Source organism: Labrus bergylta, chromosome 6, assembly GCF_963930695.1.
Source record: "Labrus bergylta chromosome 6, fLabBer1.1, whole genome shotgun sequence".
NCBI lineage: Eukaryota > Metazoa > Chordata > Actinopteri > Labriformes > Labridae > Labrus > Labrus bergylta.
In genome coordinates this window covers 27,957,100-27,972,731 of record NC_089200.1, presented here as the reverse complement: position 1 = coordinate 27,972,731, position 15,632 = coordinate 27,957,100, and the positions used below count along the sequence as shown (strand labels likewise).

Here is a 15,632-nt window from a genome sequence, read left to right as displayed (position 1 = left end):
GGATGGCGATGGCATCTGCAGTTCATGCTGCTGGAATCCTCTGCTGGACTCATACCATCCTGAACTTTTCCAATGAAATGCTTTATTATCTGCTGTCTGACCTTTATTGCAGGGTTGTTCTCAGCCAGGATTACCAAATTCAACTCAAGACGACAAAAATAATTCTATTTCCCAAAAGCGTCAATGAAATGTCTCATGAGTCAAATAGGATTCAATGCTTTGGAAGTTGTTGTACAGAACTGGAATGCACTTTTGGAAACAATTATTGGAAGCAAAAAAATGGATGATAACAAACTATAAGAAACCCTGAGATCCCTTCTATAGAATAAGCTATGTCTTTGCATTGCATTACTAAGTGCATTCACAACATTTGTCCTAATGCGGGAAGTTTTCACTAACAGATTATGAATTTACTTCATTATCTTGTAACCAAGCCTTTCCTGTGATGCATTACGTAGATAGAGCAGCATGAACTCTCCCTGGACCTGGATCCACCTCAGTCCTCCACCCTTTTATGAGGCCCCTTCAGAAGAATCTGCACACATAAAAAATAAAAAAATAAACATCTCACCTCCCTCCACAGAGAGCCAGAGGAATGCCTCGTTTGCCAAATTCCTCAGTGCTGTTTGTTGGTGTTTACAGTGCTAGTAACACAGGCTACCAAATACCAGAGACAGCTGAGCAGACCCTCTGTGTTGTTGTTGTAAAAGTATGACAGCGAAACAGATTTTTTATCAGATTTTCCTCCACTTTATTTCCATTGGTTCAGTGTGTGCTTCATTATGAGACCAGTAAAATATAACTATTCCCCCCTGGCCTTTCATTGTTTCCCCAGATGGTTGTTATTAACATTCCATCAGCTTTCTAATGATGAGGACAAGGCAGGCCGCAGGGGAAGGTTCATGACAGCATTGGCATGGTGCTCACATTCCTGCACTTGACTCGCCGGAGGGCCTCTGCAGGGTGGGTGGTGTTGGTGGTGCTGAGGGGAGAGCAGTCACAGGGGAAATGAGGAGAGCTGCAGTATAAGCTGCCTCTTTTCCCTCCCTGCTGTCTGCACTGACATGTACATATGTGGTATTTTCTCAGTTATGACAGACCTGCAGGGAGGACGGACACCTTTCTGGCTCTCAGCTACATAGTTTTCTCTTGATGCCAAATGCCGATGCATTGATGCGTTCCAGGCAATGAAAAAAAAAAGGAATTTACAGGAAGAAAATATGCACAAGATGTCTTCTTGACGTCCGAATTCCAGAAAGTAACTCGGGTGGAATTCAGCGACCAAAAAGTAATTTGTGTGAAGTCACACAAACATGACAGAGTGCAAGAGGCAGAATACACACACATTGTTGGACGAGGCAGCCTATGGGAACTAACTCGTGCATTAATTCTTGAAACGGGCAGAAACTTTAATTCAACTAGACTTTAATGATTTATGTCAATGAAGTCACATTAACCAATAACATACCTCAGTGTGTGCTATGCTCACGGAGAAAGCTCAGTTCTTGTTTGCAGAGCCATGCAGGAATCGCCTACATGTACCAGGATGCACTGCATGCTCTGCTGAGTTTCTTTTATGGTATGTTTTAATCCAAATCAATTCAACTAACTACAAAAGTCATCCACAACACTATAAAATGTGCTCTCTGACATAAAATCTTCTGGATTATGTTTCAGAAGTTCAAAGCGTCATTTTGTTGCTAGTTTGAAATGATACAAAGGACTGAGGCGAGGAATCAGAGTTGAAAAACCTGTACTTCTTCAAGGACGACAGCTATGTCAAATAAGGATGCTAGACACTGAAGGAACATATTTTTCAGCTGCTCCAAGTTGGAAAAAAAATGCCAAATCTACCGCAACAACAGAAAAGGAAGTATAACTAGAATTGAATTTATTCAAGCTTCTCTTTTTATGATTCCAGCTTTCAACTGTGAGGATTTCCAGCTTTTTTGTCTTTTATTGTAAACATCTTTGGGTTATAGATGACTGGATTTACAAAACAATACATATGAAGATGTTGTTAGAAACCTTGTCAATTTCTGAGAGCCTTTTTTTAGATTTATTTTTGGGCTTTATTTAATAGGATAGTAAAGAGTGAAAATGGGAGAGAGATTTGTGAATGGCATGAAGGATATAAGCCAAAGTTCAGACTTGAACCCAGGCTGCCCACTTGAAGGACTATAGCCTCCGTGCATGGGACGTTACCTAACCACAAGGCCATCGGCGCCCCAGTAAAAGACTTTTGTAAAGTTTATTTATAATATTTCTTAATTACTGACCTGTCGATTTTACAAGCAAACAGAAGAGTAAATCTTGGCAGAGAGTGGATCTATCCAAAAACCAACCGACTGTGATGGACGTTCTCAAATATTGACCATCACTTCCAGAGGATAAATCATTTCTCAATGTGTTCTAAGCTCGTTGTACCTGCTATGATTTTACAAATACTGACCAATGATACGTTGCTGTCTCTCCGTGATGTCATGAGGTGATGCAAAGTGTTGAATCACTCAGCCTGTCAGCACCTAATCTCTCAGATTAGTTTAGTGATGCAACAGAAATGTATCTCCTGTGAAAACATGTTGTGACCCATACGGATAAATAAGCCCATGATAAACAGAGTAAGACACAGGATCAAAACAATATGTTGGACCTTGTACCTCCTTGCCTTCGCCGTGAGGACAGAGTGGGTTTCATAATTCTGTCGTCTCTCACTCCTCGCCTTCAAACTCACTGACATTTTGAATTATAGCCGTTGTGTTTTTTTAAAACAGTACTCATAAAACACTTGCGTAACCGCAGTGCTCTGTGCTCCCATGGTGTTCATAAATGTCGACTGTGTAAAAATATCTCTTTAAAAAGTCCTCTTAATTTCTGAGAAGTGAATGCACCATTAAGTACAAGACTGCAGCCTTTTGGCGATGCTGTTGAAAGCACTTTTTTTCATATTTATTCCCCCATACTGGACCACTAACCCGTCTGTACTGAAGTCTGTGCAGCCTCAGGCTCTGAGTCACCTGGCAGGTACTTGGAAACTGTCCTAATGTTTCTCTCCGTCATACCCTGGATGTGGGTGTTCAATTTCAGGATCAGCTCATTGCATCGCAAGTCCTCTTCCTCCACGAAACGAGACACCATGGCTTCTGCAGGGGACGCTGGCATAGACTCCTAAGAGGAAGGATAAGGAAACTGTAGGAATCAAAGTTATCAAAATATTCAATAATTCAATACTTTTTTGCCTCCACATGTTTTAAATCCATACATTCTCCGTCATAATAATGGATGATAGTATCATTAAAGGCATGAAAAAAAACACTGCATCTTCTTTTTGATAAGTGCTTAGGAGAGGAATGAATCCTTTGTAAATTGCCTTAACGTTTCCATCGTATTAGTGCAATTTAGACAGTTTGTAGGAGTTTGCTTGCAATTTTTTGATTTTTGGAAACAAGAAAGTTCCCAAACAAGAAAGTTTCCAATCATGGGTGCCTGTAACTGGATTGTGGATCTCTTGCGGTAAGACTCACCATGCAAGAGGGGGAGACTTTTCCTTTTGACTCTGAAGTAAGAGAGTCCTCAGAGCTGCAGCTTTGCCCCTCAGCAGCGGACTCATTTGAAGCGGACGCTGAGTTTCTCCTGCAGAGTCTGATGTTGCTGGAGGTGGAGGAAGAGGAGGATGCTGAGGAATGAGGCCTGCTATCTTGATCCTGGCTGCAGACATGCTCTCTGTTGGAAGGGGACACAGTGTTCAACTGTTTGAAGAGCATCTGGATCTCCACTTCGGATCGAGTCATGTTCTCCTTCCTGTGTTTGTGATGTCTGGCATCTGCATTGCTACAAACAAGAGGTTACATCACTCCTTGGTTATGTAAAAGATGCATGTCTGTGTGTATGCTGGGTGAGTACCTGTCCTGAGCAGGCTGTGGTTGGTCAGTCATGGCGTGGCCTTGTTCCTTCCGTTTGGAGAGCTCATGACGGGCGTGCTTCTCAGCAAGCTTCTGCCTCAGCTGCTGATTCTCTTGTTCCAGGCTGCTCAGAGAGGACACATAGCTCTCCCTCAGGGACGCAATCGAAGGATCCCCCCTCTGAGGAGAGCAGAGTGAGAGGCATGAGTCAGAGTTAGGAAAGGCACTGAAGTCAAAATATGAAGAAAAAAGTTTAGAAAAGTGGTCTGTTGAATTTTAATAACTTAAAAAAAAGAATGTAAAAGCAGACAAAACCTTTGCTGATCGAGACTCCAGTCTCTGAAGCTGCCCCTTCAGATGCTGGTTCTCAGATTGTAAAGTCTCCAACTGGGCTTGAGTCATCTGTGAAAGAGAAAAGTGTGACTTATTCTACTCAACCACATCAGTAGTGGTTAGTACTTAGTTTCAGTACAGAGCATCAAACTGATGAAATTTAATAGCTATTGTTCTTATTAAACTCTTTAAGTAAACTTTCAGTAACATAAACTTCATAATACTGATGTAATAAAATACATATCCCATAATGCATTGTATAAAGGGACATACATTCTATAAAAACACTATAAATTAGACCTTTAGAATACAACAACCTTAAAACGAGCAGAGCTTTGGTTGGCCTTTAGCTGTACTTGACTTTTGTTTGGAAAGATCTGAAATGTGGGAGTAATCACTTCATCACTAAGAAACCCTCGGACGGCACAAGCTGCAGGTACTGCAGGGACAATGTTCCTATCCGAGTGTGTTAGCATACTTAGATTGGCTATTAGCACTACAAACACATGACAGCTGAGAATGATGGGAGTGACAGATTCACAGGTTTCTTAACAAAAACCAAAGTAACTGAGTAGAGACCTGAGAGTGACTTATTCCAGTCCATTCACAGAGGATGAAGGTGAGATATTTAACAGGATTAGACCAAACTCTGACATGTTGGTGGCGCTAAAGGAAGGTTAAGGAATCATTCAAAGTCATAAGGATTCAAGTATCCGAACACTGTTTCGTAGTAATCCATCTAAAGTCAGAGTTCCACTAAGTACAAGCTAGAAGGCCTTCAAGCTGACTACTTTTTAACTATTTCCATTTACACAACCATCCCTTTTTAGATCTATGCATATTTTCTCAGTTCATTTTTTTAACTAGATGAAAGAATTTAGTCTTTAAAAGTCTGGATTAGAGCCCGACCGATTAATCTCCCGGCCTATAATATCGGTGCCGGCTAATATTATTGCAGATATATGCCGATATTATTAAATTTAGTTACAAGTGGACAGTGGAGTGTGCTGTATGGATTACAACAAGTATCATCACTCTCCAGAGTTGATGCACATACATGCACAGTTACTTTCCAGTTGAGTGACCATCTTGCCTTCATTATATGTCTTTTCCACAAGTGTTTGATAACTGCATTTGAGCAATCAACACAAAAAATGTTTATATCTGTATCTATCTATCTGTACAGATCGAAGAAAAATAACAGCTTAAATATTGGTATCGATTTTTTCTCTTCTTAATATCGATATCTGTATCTGCCATTAAAACCTCATATCTTTCAGGTCCTAGTCTGGACCTTAAATTACCCAAGAAACAAGTTGTAAGCAGAAGCTTGTCTTGTAGTCATCTGTGTTTCTGAATTATTAGATATCATTTGTGCTAACAGCATGGATGATATGTACATCAAGAAAAAACGGCCCATGAAGTATGTGAGCATGTCGTCTTTAACAAAATTAGCCAGCTAACATCTTCATAGATTTTCGTCACAGGAATCATTTCCCAGGACTACACCTGCTTACTTTGAGCTCAGCTGCCTTCTGCTCCGCCTCTTCATGAAGCTGCTGCTTGATGCTGGATGAAGAGCTGTTCAGTGTGCTGATGGTGATCTCATGTTGGTGCAGCTCGGAGGTCAGCCTGGACACCTCCTTCCTCATCCCCTCCACCTCCCCACTGTGAGTTTGCTTGGCTCTTTGAAGCTCTTCTCTGAGCTGCAGAGTGAATCCAGAGGAGACATAATACAGGTTGTTATTGGGAACTCTTTGTACAAATACAAAATGTGAGCAAAAATATCAGAGCTCCAACTACAAGAGAAGCTTTCTGACCCTTTTAATTTCAGCAACAGTTGAATCATATTCTACTTTTGTGTTTCTCAGTTCCTCCATCTTCGATTGGTCAGCTCTCTGAAGGCTCAGCCTCTCTACCCTGAAAAACCACAAAAACATCCCATTTGATATTATAAACTAAACACATGCAGAGTTATAGATGTCAAGCCTATATGTCCAAAAATAACTGTAATATAGGTGTTTAATGATTCAGTGTTCACCTCTCTCTGAGACACGCCACCTCAGCCTTCAGGTGAACCTCACATGTTTGGGTGCAGTGAAGTTTGCTCAGAGTCTTCTCCAGATCCTGTCGGAGGGTTTCCACTCCAGAACAGCCCTGAGCGGCCAGACAGTCCTCCAGAGAGCTGAGAAAAAAACACTTAAAATGACTTCAATAAAAACATGCTCATTATTTTGCAGCTAGTCAACAAAGCGTCCTACATTATGAGTGTAGAGTGCCCCCTTGTGTACCGTTACTGTACTACATCAAACATGATGGCTTAAAAACAAATGATTTAAATATGAATCCACCAACCGGATGACATGATCTTTAGCCTGCAGAAGTTGATTCAAACTGGCGTTTTCATCACGAGCTCTCAGGCGCTCCAGACCGACGCCTCTCATACATGTGTCCTGAGAGTCCAGCGTGGCGTGGAGTTCCTCCCTTTCCTCTGAATGCACCTTTGCAAAAGCACAGAATACTCAGCATACACAATGATACTTATCAGAAATGTATAGTTAAACAAGGTCAATGTTGTAAATATCATTTGAAAGGTGTTGTAGTTGATGTTGGTGCATACATGCATGAGTCAAACAAAGCACCTGTAACAGTTCTGAGTTTATGACCTCAAGAGTTGGAGGGATGTGCAGAGTGATCTACAGCCAGAACACCAGTCGTTACCATAGACTGTGTATTAAGATGGACGGAGTAACAGCCACCCAAGAGTAAAGCCAGTGGCGATTCAAGAGTCTGTTGGGGCCCTAGGCTAAAATCAATTGGGGGACCCTCCAACCAGTATTCATAACCATTATGTCTGCCAGCCAACAGCTAATGGCTAATTTCTTTTCATGTTTCTTTGTTGACTTTCATTGTTAAACTTTGGTTTTCACATCAATAATACATACAACGCTTAGCAGGGCAACAAGAGTGGGCCGTCTTTAGGCAGGCTGGAGAAATGCGATTACATTTTTTTTTTGCCTGATTGCCTTAAAAACACTCAGGTTAAACTGATTTTGGTAACATTTTCATCATAAAATCATGAATCCAAATTCACTTGGATATCTCCATGGGCTACTTCAAAAGATGTCTGGCTTGTTGACATAGTCTTATTATGAATTATTATACTACTTATCTCTCCTGTAATTATGCAGGGGGTCTTCATGATTTCTGATGACATCATTTAAGATAGTTTGCCTGTCTGTCATTAAACATGATATCCAATAACAACAGATGTGTCCTCTATGTTTCAATGAAAATATTTGTTTCCAAACACATGTAGGGATAAGTTATTAGTTATTTTGTCATGTCAAGCATGTTTTAAAAACTAAGAGGAAAATAATGTGAATTATATCTTTTTTAGCCCAGGATGTTTATGATTTTTAAATATCTTCTTACGATTAAAGCTAAACAAATTGAATTGACTAAACCAATCCTTACAAGTTAGGAAAAACCATCTTAATGTGTGATATGTCCGGTGTTTGTTTTCTTCCTGCTATTCTTTAGATTTGAATTCCTGATTCCTACCATTCTTCTAACCTGCTGCTCCCTCTGGTATTCTCCCAGCTGCATCTCGAGGGGTCGAAGGAGTTGCAGTTCGAGCTCCTGTGAGTGCAGGCTGTCCTGAGCTCTCTCCAGCTGAGTGCGCAGGTGCTGCACCTGTAGGCAGCACTCCCTGTGCTCCCTCTCTGTTCCCAATGATGAACTCTGGGACTGGAAATCAACGACAGAAGACACGAGCGAAACATTAAATGCATCCTCTTTGCTTTAATGTTAAACCGACTAACTTGTAAATACATGCAAAGCTTTTCATTTTCCTTTACCTTTAAGGTGCTGAGCTCATCAGTCAGACTCTTATTTTGGACCTCCAGAGCTCTGAGTTGTTTCTGGTGCTGGATGTTCAGCTGCTGCCACTCCACAGAGCGCTGGTGATATTCCTGAAAGGCACACAAGAGTGAAGATACTTCATGTAACCATCAGATGGCAGTAGAGGGCCATTTGTAATAGACTAATATTATAAACAGGAACAATGCTCCCTTACCTCCATCTTTTCATTGAGCCGGGTCACCTCTGATCGATCACTCTCTTTAGTTTTCGCGCCCCCGCTGGTCTCCTTTAGCTGTTTCCTTTGAAGCTTGAGATAACTTCTCTTTAACTTATCCAACTGCACGACAAAAACGTTTGATTCTCAAATGTAAAATATATTAGGAGGTTTGGAATCTTTTTTGTGAAAAACACAAAAAGAAATGCAAGATGCTTAGACAATCCAAACTTTCAAGGGGATTTCTTTCAATGAATTGTTGTTGAACTGGTGAAAAAGAAATAAAGAGACTCTTTACTCTGCAAAACCTCTAACAACCATTTGCCCCCCTGGGATTAAATTGTATTGTAGAGTCAGATAACTATTCATCTACTGAGTAGTTAGTCATTTAGTACGATCGTGGAAGTGATGTGTTTCTCACCTCTTCCCGGACTTTTTGCAGGTTCTGCTCGTATTTATTCACTAACTCCTGTCGACCATCCTGGACTTCATCCAGCTGCTTACGGAGCAAGTCGATCTACAATCAAGGCTGATGGTATTAGTGGTGTTATTAAAACGTAGGTTAAACATCAATGCATGAAATCAGGGGTCAAACTGTCAAAACCACATTGTGATAAAGACAAACAGCATTTTCAGAGACTGATGGTGATTTTTTTTTTTACTTTGATGTGGTGCTAGTTAGAATCAAACAATATCAAGACCTGCTTCAATACCTCTGCAACATAAAATATAAGTCCTATGCACCTTATATTGGGTAATGTCTTGTTTTCACTTTTCAATCATCAAAAATTGCAAGCTAACTCCTGCTCACCGTCTAAATTGCACAAATACATTTTCAACTTTTCAGTACCGAAACATTAGATGCAAAGAATTAGATGTAGAGCCTTTAAAAGCCTCAACCCTTTTTGATAACATCGTTGTAAATGTGTGTTCATTGTGTCTGCACTGAGCTAAATAAAAGAGCTCTTAGTTTGGCTGCCTCCTCTGAAGGGAACTTTCTCCAGAGGGACTTGAAATGGGCAGATCTCCTTTTCACTTGAGGCCTTTGTCTCCCAAGACCTTTGGATAGTGCCTGTTTTTTTTAATTCTTATCTGTGTTCACAACTTCTGCTTTTCATTTCTGAAACTGTTTGTTAATCATGTAATGTTTATTATTACATGTGCTGCTGCCTTCTTGGCCAGGTCACCCCTATAAAAGAGATCTTGATGGCAATGGGTTAATTATCTGGTTAAATATAAAATAAAAAGGATAGTGGAAAATGTATGGTTTGAAAAAAAATGTGGTATCTATAAGTCTCAACGTTTTGCATTTAATCATCACTCTTTCTGTAACCAAACCGGGCATTGCCTTTGATTAGATCACTCCTGATTCAACTATTAAGATGTGTAGCGATCATTTATAAGCAGCACCCACACTGTTTAATCTGCATCACAAATAGAGTACAAGGAAAGATCTGCTTCTGCACCTCCAGGTCCCTTCGTTCAATCAGATTCCTGCAGGTTGACAGCTCCTCTTCTCCACTCTTCAGCCTGAGCTCCATGGCCTGAATCTCAGCCTCCCACTCCTTCTTCTGATGATTGACCATAATGTCAATCTGTCTCATCAGCTCCTGAAGCTCTGGCTCACATGACGACAGGACAGAGCTGGAATACAGACACAAATATCATCACTTATCAATTAGTAGAATTGATTTTGAGCCGCAATAAGAGCCGTTCTATTCCTCCATTCTGATCAAATTCAGTGGACCACTTAGTGCACCATTTTATATTTATGATATAAACTTTCAAGTATTCATAAGGAACAATGATAATGATTGGATACTTAAAATGTGGACTACCGGTAGTTATTGTGACCTGCAAAATCTGTATAGCTGTATTGTTATACACAAAGTCTATGTATATTCATACTAGACCTGGCAATAAATCAAGCTTAAATCTTAATTACGATTTGGCTTCCCACGATCATGAAAACAAGAAAATCAATGTCAAACCATTATTGTGCCTTGTTAATGTTGTAAATGTTGGTGAATGTTTCAAAGTGTTTGTTGTTATATTTAGGAAACAATAGTACATCACCACATCCTCAAACACATAACTAATTGTCTTTTAGTATTTATATAGAATTATCCATCACTGTTTTTATATAATTGTATTTATTTATATGAAGTATGCTTTGGCAATATTATCACACAGTTTTCTGAATTGTGAATTGTACAGGAGTTTGATAAATGCATGTGACGCAGATGTTGACAAATCTAAGAGTAATCGTGATCTCAACAACAATGTAAATTAATCTTGGTTATGATTTTTGCCATAATCTAGCAGCAACTTCTATATGTAGTTTACTAGTGTCGTATGACATACAGCAACTGGATTTACATTAGGATTTTTTACGCAGTCGACTATATGATATTTGAATGTGATTAATTTCAGAGACACAAAGCATTGCAGTGAAATATTAAAGACAAATCTTCAAGATGTAATCTCTTGCTGCCAGTAGTAGTGTAGCCAGAGTTAGAGTTACCTCAGATCTGGATTCTGCAGAGATCCCAAAGAAGTCTCCACCGGGTATGAAGTCATCCTGTCAGTGTTTATCACAGTGAACAAACACTTCAAGATCCAACCTAGCAACACAGACAGCAACCAAACTCAGCTGCAGCGGCGCCAACTAAGATGCTAGTTTGAATTGAAAATACGGAGTGTCGACTGCAGATTCATTAACGTGTCTAACATCGTAAACACGCGTTATTAGACAACGTCAGCTAGTTTCAGAGCCTCAAAAAACGTAATATTACATCTTTAGGTAAACTTCAACAAAACTTTAGACAACAGGGCAGCAATGTGCTTCCTGATGTAAGGCGGTAACTCCACCTCCGAGGGTGACGTCAGCACGCTGTACGTACGCCCAGGTTGAGTCAGATGAAGTCCTACATCCATCCAGGTATGGCGTAAAATTAAGGTTTTTGTAATGAAGTCGAATAATATCAATCAAATGTCTAGTTCTAAAAATGACTATACGCTACAGTGTATAGTTTTAAATATAACCGTCAAACTAAATGAATGTTTGGCACCCAATGCACCATTTATTAACGATTAGAGAGACTGTATGGCGTTTAATCATAACCACAGAAACCACAGACGTAAAGATTTGAACGACGAAGACTTGGAATAAGTCGACAAGAAAGTGTGTGCTATCGATTAAAACTCTGTGTACCGCCTGTCGTGAACACGTGGCTCGTTGGTCTAGGGGTATGATTCTCGCTTCGGGTGCGAGAGGTCCCGGGTTCAAATCCCGGACGAGCCCAATTTTTGGACACCGATTGAACACTCAACGTTAGCTTTATACTATCTTAAAGCAGTTCACACATCGTTGCCATGAATTTGAAACATTAAATACAACACAGGTGAGTATTGCGGTATGTCAGTCGCTTCCAAGCTTTAACATTTTGCAGCATTTTGCAGCTGGCCCGAAAAGGTAGACTGAATCATGATGTTTCTAGAGAGATGTTTTTCCTCCCTTGCTGTGCCTGACTGTCGGGGTTATCAGGCAGGTAGGTCGCTACAGTCTTTAAAAACGTGAAGACGCTCAGACAAACTTTACATTCGTGTCAATAGGTTTCTGTGTTGCGCAGAGCCTAGGTTATTATTTAAACAAATATTAAATTCGTTAGTAAACCATCATCTCATCATCTTTTTAAACACAACTTTATTCCTGCAGTAGTATGGCTCGTTGGTCTAGGGGTATGATTCTCGCTTTGGGTGCGAGAGGTCCCGGGTTCAAATCCCGGACGAGCCCTCCTTTTCTGTGTTTTTCTTTCACATTATTTAGCTCATTCTTTGATTTAATCGGTATTGCGATGTTTGTTTGTTTTGCATTTGGCAGCTTCGGCAACTCATTACTTTAGTTATCACCGTTGATCAATAAAGTCCCCATCAACCTCCCACACCCATTTCTCCACCTGCCCCCCCTCCCTCCCACACCGAACAAAGAGCGCTGCTTCCCCAGCTGTTGCGTCGTGAGAGTCCGGGTCGTGAGAAGAGAGAGAGACGCTCCTGTCCCGCCCCCACAAATACACCAGACACTCCTAACAGGAGGCAGACGAGCCGGGCTCTTCCTCTCCATTCACTGCATGCAGCTCGTCCTGAACACTGCAAAGGGACAACACTCCTAAAAAACACTGAATTCTGGGAATATCGTTTTTTAACTGAACCCCACTTTAACTGTAAGTAGACTTTAACAACAGATGTTATTTATTACCATCACACTTTATTTATTCTTTTTAAATACCATGTTTTGTTGTGGATAGTAGGTTCTGTTTTGGTTTTACATGTCAGTATTTTTCAGCACTGAGTGTTGTCAAAGTCTTTACTCTACTAGTGTGTGTATTTGAACTGTTTCCCATTAGGCCCATAGAAATAACAAAAAATATAAGTAATTTACATTTAAATAATACAGACAGTTCATGTATTTTACATTCAAATATGAATGATGTGAAAAGTTTTTTAACGTTGCATCCAGCTCACATGAAAACATATTTTTTATTTATTTAACAGAGAGAGGCAAACGTTGTCCTGCTGCATCAACCATCGCCTTTGCTAGCTACAGAAGCTGTTTTGGGGGGACTTACAGGATCCAGACTTTGATTCTTGCAGTTCTTAGATATCATTTTGTTGTCCACTACTTTGGCCCGACCATGGTTCTGTGTGAGGATGGCGACTGCAGCGTCTGCTTGTCTCCTTACACCCGGATGGACAGGATCCCTCGGGTTCTCCACTGCAGGCACACGTTTTGTGAGCCGTGTCTGGAGACGATGTCGCGGACCAGGAGCGGGCTGCTCACCGTGCCCTGCCCTCTGTGTCGCAGGGTGACCTGCATAGGACACGGCCTCAGCCTGCAGGAAGCTCTGTGGGTCAACAGCCGGCTGTGGGACCAGATACCAGAAGAGGAGCAGGAGGAGGAGGCCCGGGAAGACGAGGAGGAAGATGGAGTGAAAGAGGAAGCTGAGGAGGAGAGGACTGAGACTAAAGAGCAACCTTCATTACAAGCAGAATGGTGAGTTTAACCGTGTTCAAAACAAAACAAACATATTCTGATGATTTGGGGAAGTTAAAAAAACTATTTCCTTGAAACTTTGTGACCTTTTCTGTGATTTCATTTTCAATGAAGACATATCTAGTGTATGATGTGAGGGGCTTTGGGACCAAAAAACGGGAGCAAGACATGATCCAAAAACCTTTTTCCTCTGGTCATACGAATTGTGGTGCAAAGACGCGAGTAGTGGCTGACACAGAGTATCCCTTTTGTTACTAGAGCGAAAAAATTATACACATTATTGTTAGTTTCTTTTAAGCTGAAGGATACACTACAATAATACATATGACATGATTGCAATGAATCATTGTATGAGTAAGTACACTGAAGGATTCCTGATCCATGAACACGCTAACGTTAGCTGTAGTTTTTCTTGTGGATTTCTTTACTGGAAAAAAAGCTTTATTTTCACAATTTAATGGTTTTTAACTTTCCTGAGTTAAAATTAAAGATATAATACAGCCTAAAATGTGAAGTATGAAACACTGATTGGAGACATTTTGCTACCTTTGACCAATTGTACACTTGGCGCTTATAAACAACTGTTGTTTATTTGCTATATTATTGTTCATAGCATGGGTCTTTGCTGCTCTGAAAAAGAAGTTATTACTGGCAGCCATAAGATCTATTGCTAAGTAGACTAGGGTAAGAACATTTTTGTGAGGTCTCGTTTATAAAGGAAGGCTATCAGATATGTGCAGCACTGACAAAGTTGCACAATAGGTCATATCAAACACATTTCTGGTTTTTGAAATTGGAAACAAACTCTACACAAAAGAAGAAAATTAAGAAAATTAGTTTTTTCTCTTGTGAAGTGTAGAATTTGAAGAGCTGTGTCCAAACAAATTCCAGCCATACCTCCCCATTCACACGTAGACGTTAACCAGTGTATGTCCACAAAGCTTCTCATTAGCGCCCCAGCTCTACAGAGCCACATGTTGTTTAAGAGTAAAAATTCAGACTGACTGACGAAGAGCCTTTTTCTCTCTCAGTGTTTCCTCCAGGTCATCCAGAACAAAACTCATGAAACTGCCGGCATTCTTCAAAAAGTTCAGTTTGACAAAGCAGCACCAAGAGAGGATCGTTCCTGGTGGGAATGTGTAAGTTCTGAGTATTTTTTAAATTATTTGTTAAAACGCTGTGACAAGGAGGATATAAGTGAAAATGTGGACTTATGTTTTTGTTTGTGTTTTCTTCAAGGGAAATGAAGTCGTGGCGCAGGCTTCCAACTGAAGAGACCGTTTAAAGATTGAGGCAGATCGATAGCTCCACTCAGGACGTTATTTGTTCGAAGACTCAACGTTGTCAGTGGAGGGAAAGTTGAGGCCATTAGCAGCGAGAATCCATTTGTGTTCCTGTCAGGACATTGTTTAGTCCTCAGCCAAAGGTGCCCCGTCTCCCCCATTATTTATTCTGGGCTTAATTCTCCCAGCTGGTGCCCTGGGATTTGGTTCAGCTGTCCCGGTGGGACTCACACCCAAAGACCCCCCTCATAACAGATGGCCTCCTGAGGATGTTCCCTTTTTAGCCAGAGATGAACATTGACCTTTTTTTTCCTTCTTAATTTATAAAAGCTAGTTAAAGTATTTAATTAAAGTATTTTTGAAAGAAAGCATCTGTGTCTGTGTTTTTGTTTACTCTTTAATGCTGATTGTAGCGTGGAGCTGTGGGAGGCGACGGACATCTGAATGAATCATGAGCTCAAAGCTGAGACACGTTTTCTACTTTACTGCATACATCATTTATGACACATAAAGAATTAAAGTAACTGAAAATAAGAGGATTTCTGAATGTGAAAATTGCTTTTTGTGGGCTGTATATGCAACAAAAAACCCGCCACAAAAGACTCACTGGACCATGAAAGCGGATTATAAAATCCATTCAGTGAGCATCTGGCAAGTTTTCCACGTTTGAAGAAAAAGTGAAGCTTTACTTTTCATGCTAATATGTGTATTCTTTTGTCTCACCTTATGTTCACGAATCAATTCAAAAATATACAACTCTGGGGGGAAAAGAGGGTGAGCATATGTGGATTTAATCCCAGTTGAAGGTCACTGTAAGAATGATCACGTTTGGCGTCTCAGTCATATTAAGGTCATCGTCAGGAGAAAGAAATCCGTTAGTTGTCATGCAGGTTTTGCAGCCAGCTAGTTGTGTTTTTACTGTACGCCTGGTACACACACAGTTTAATGTGTCAGTTTGCCTCCCAGCATAATTTGTGTTCCCA

The 15,632-nt window shown here is 40.5% G+C and overlaps 2 protein-coding genes and 2 non-coding genes across 5 annotated transcripts; 3 read left to right on the top strand and 1 right to left on the bottom strand.

Annotated features, from left to right (window-relative positions):
• Window positions 1-733: 733 nt before the first annotated feature.
• Window positions 734-11,198, bottom strand: cep63 (centrosomal protein 63). Of its 2 annotated transcripts, none has more exons than XM_020631110.3 (15): window positions 10,838-11,198; window positions 9,780-9,957; window positions 8,735-8,830; window positions 8,314-8,436; window positions 8,096-8,209; window positions 7,800-7,985; window positions 6,591-6,736; window positions 6,277-6,420; window positions 6,056-6,155; window positions 5,753-5,941; window positions 4,218-4,304; window positions 3,904-4,082; window positions 3,525-3,831; window positions 2,976-3,168; window positions 734-982 (listed from the first exon to the last, which is right to left on the bottom strand). In XM_020631110.3, exons 1-15 carry the CDS (start codon window positions 10,891-10,893, stop codon window positions 924-926), a joined length of 2,157 nt encoding a protein of 718 aa, XP_020486766.1. In that variant the 5' UTR covers window positions 10,894-11,198; the 3' UTR covers window positions 734-923. The 2 variants fall into 2 exon arrangements, with proteins under 2 accessions (XP_020486766.1, XP_020486782.1); XM_020631126.3 differs by having other exon boundaries at window positions 7,812-7,985.
• A 347-nt stretch (window positions 11,199-11,545) lies between these two features.
• trnap-cgg (transfer RNA proline (anticodon CGG)) lies at window positions 11,546-11,617 on the top strand. Its single transcript has one exon. It is a non-coding gene; the product is annotated as a tRNA-Pro (tRNA).
• A 420-nt stretch (window positions 11,618-12,037) lies between these two features.
• On the top strand, window positions 12,038-12,109 carry trnap-ugg (transfer RNA proline (anticodon UGG)). The gene has a single exon. It is a non-coding gene; the product is annotated as a tRNA-Pro (tRNA).
• A 220-nt stretch (window positions 12,110-12,329) lies between these two features.
• On the top strand, window positions 12,330-15,026 carry im:7152348 (uncharacterized protein LOC559250 homolog). Its single transcript, XM_020633109.3, has 4 exons — window positions 12,330-12,536; window positions 12,868-13,366; window positions 14,398-14,505; window positions 14,606-15,026. The coding sequence occupies exons 2-4, from the start codon at window positions 13,008-13,010 to the stop codon at window positions 14,649-14,651; spliced, it is 513 nt and encodes a 170-aa protein (XP_020488765.2). The 5' UTR covers window positions 12,330-12,536; window positions 12,868-13,007; the 3' UTR covers window positions 14,652-15,026.
• The last annotated feature ends 606 nt before the right edge of the window (window positions 15,027-15,632 follow it).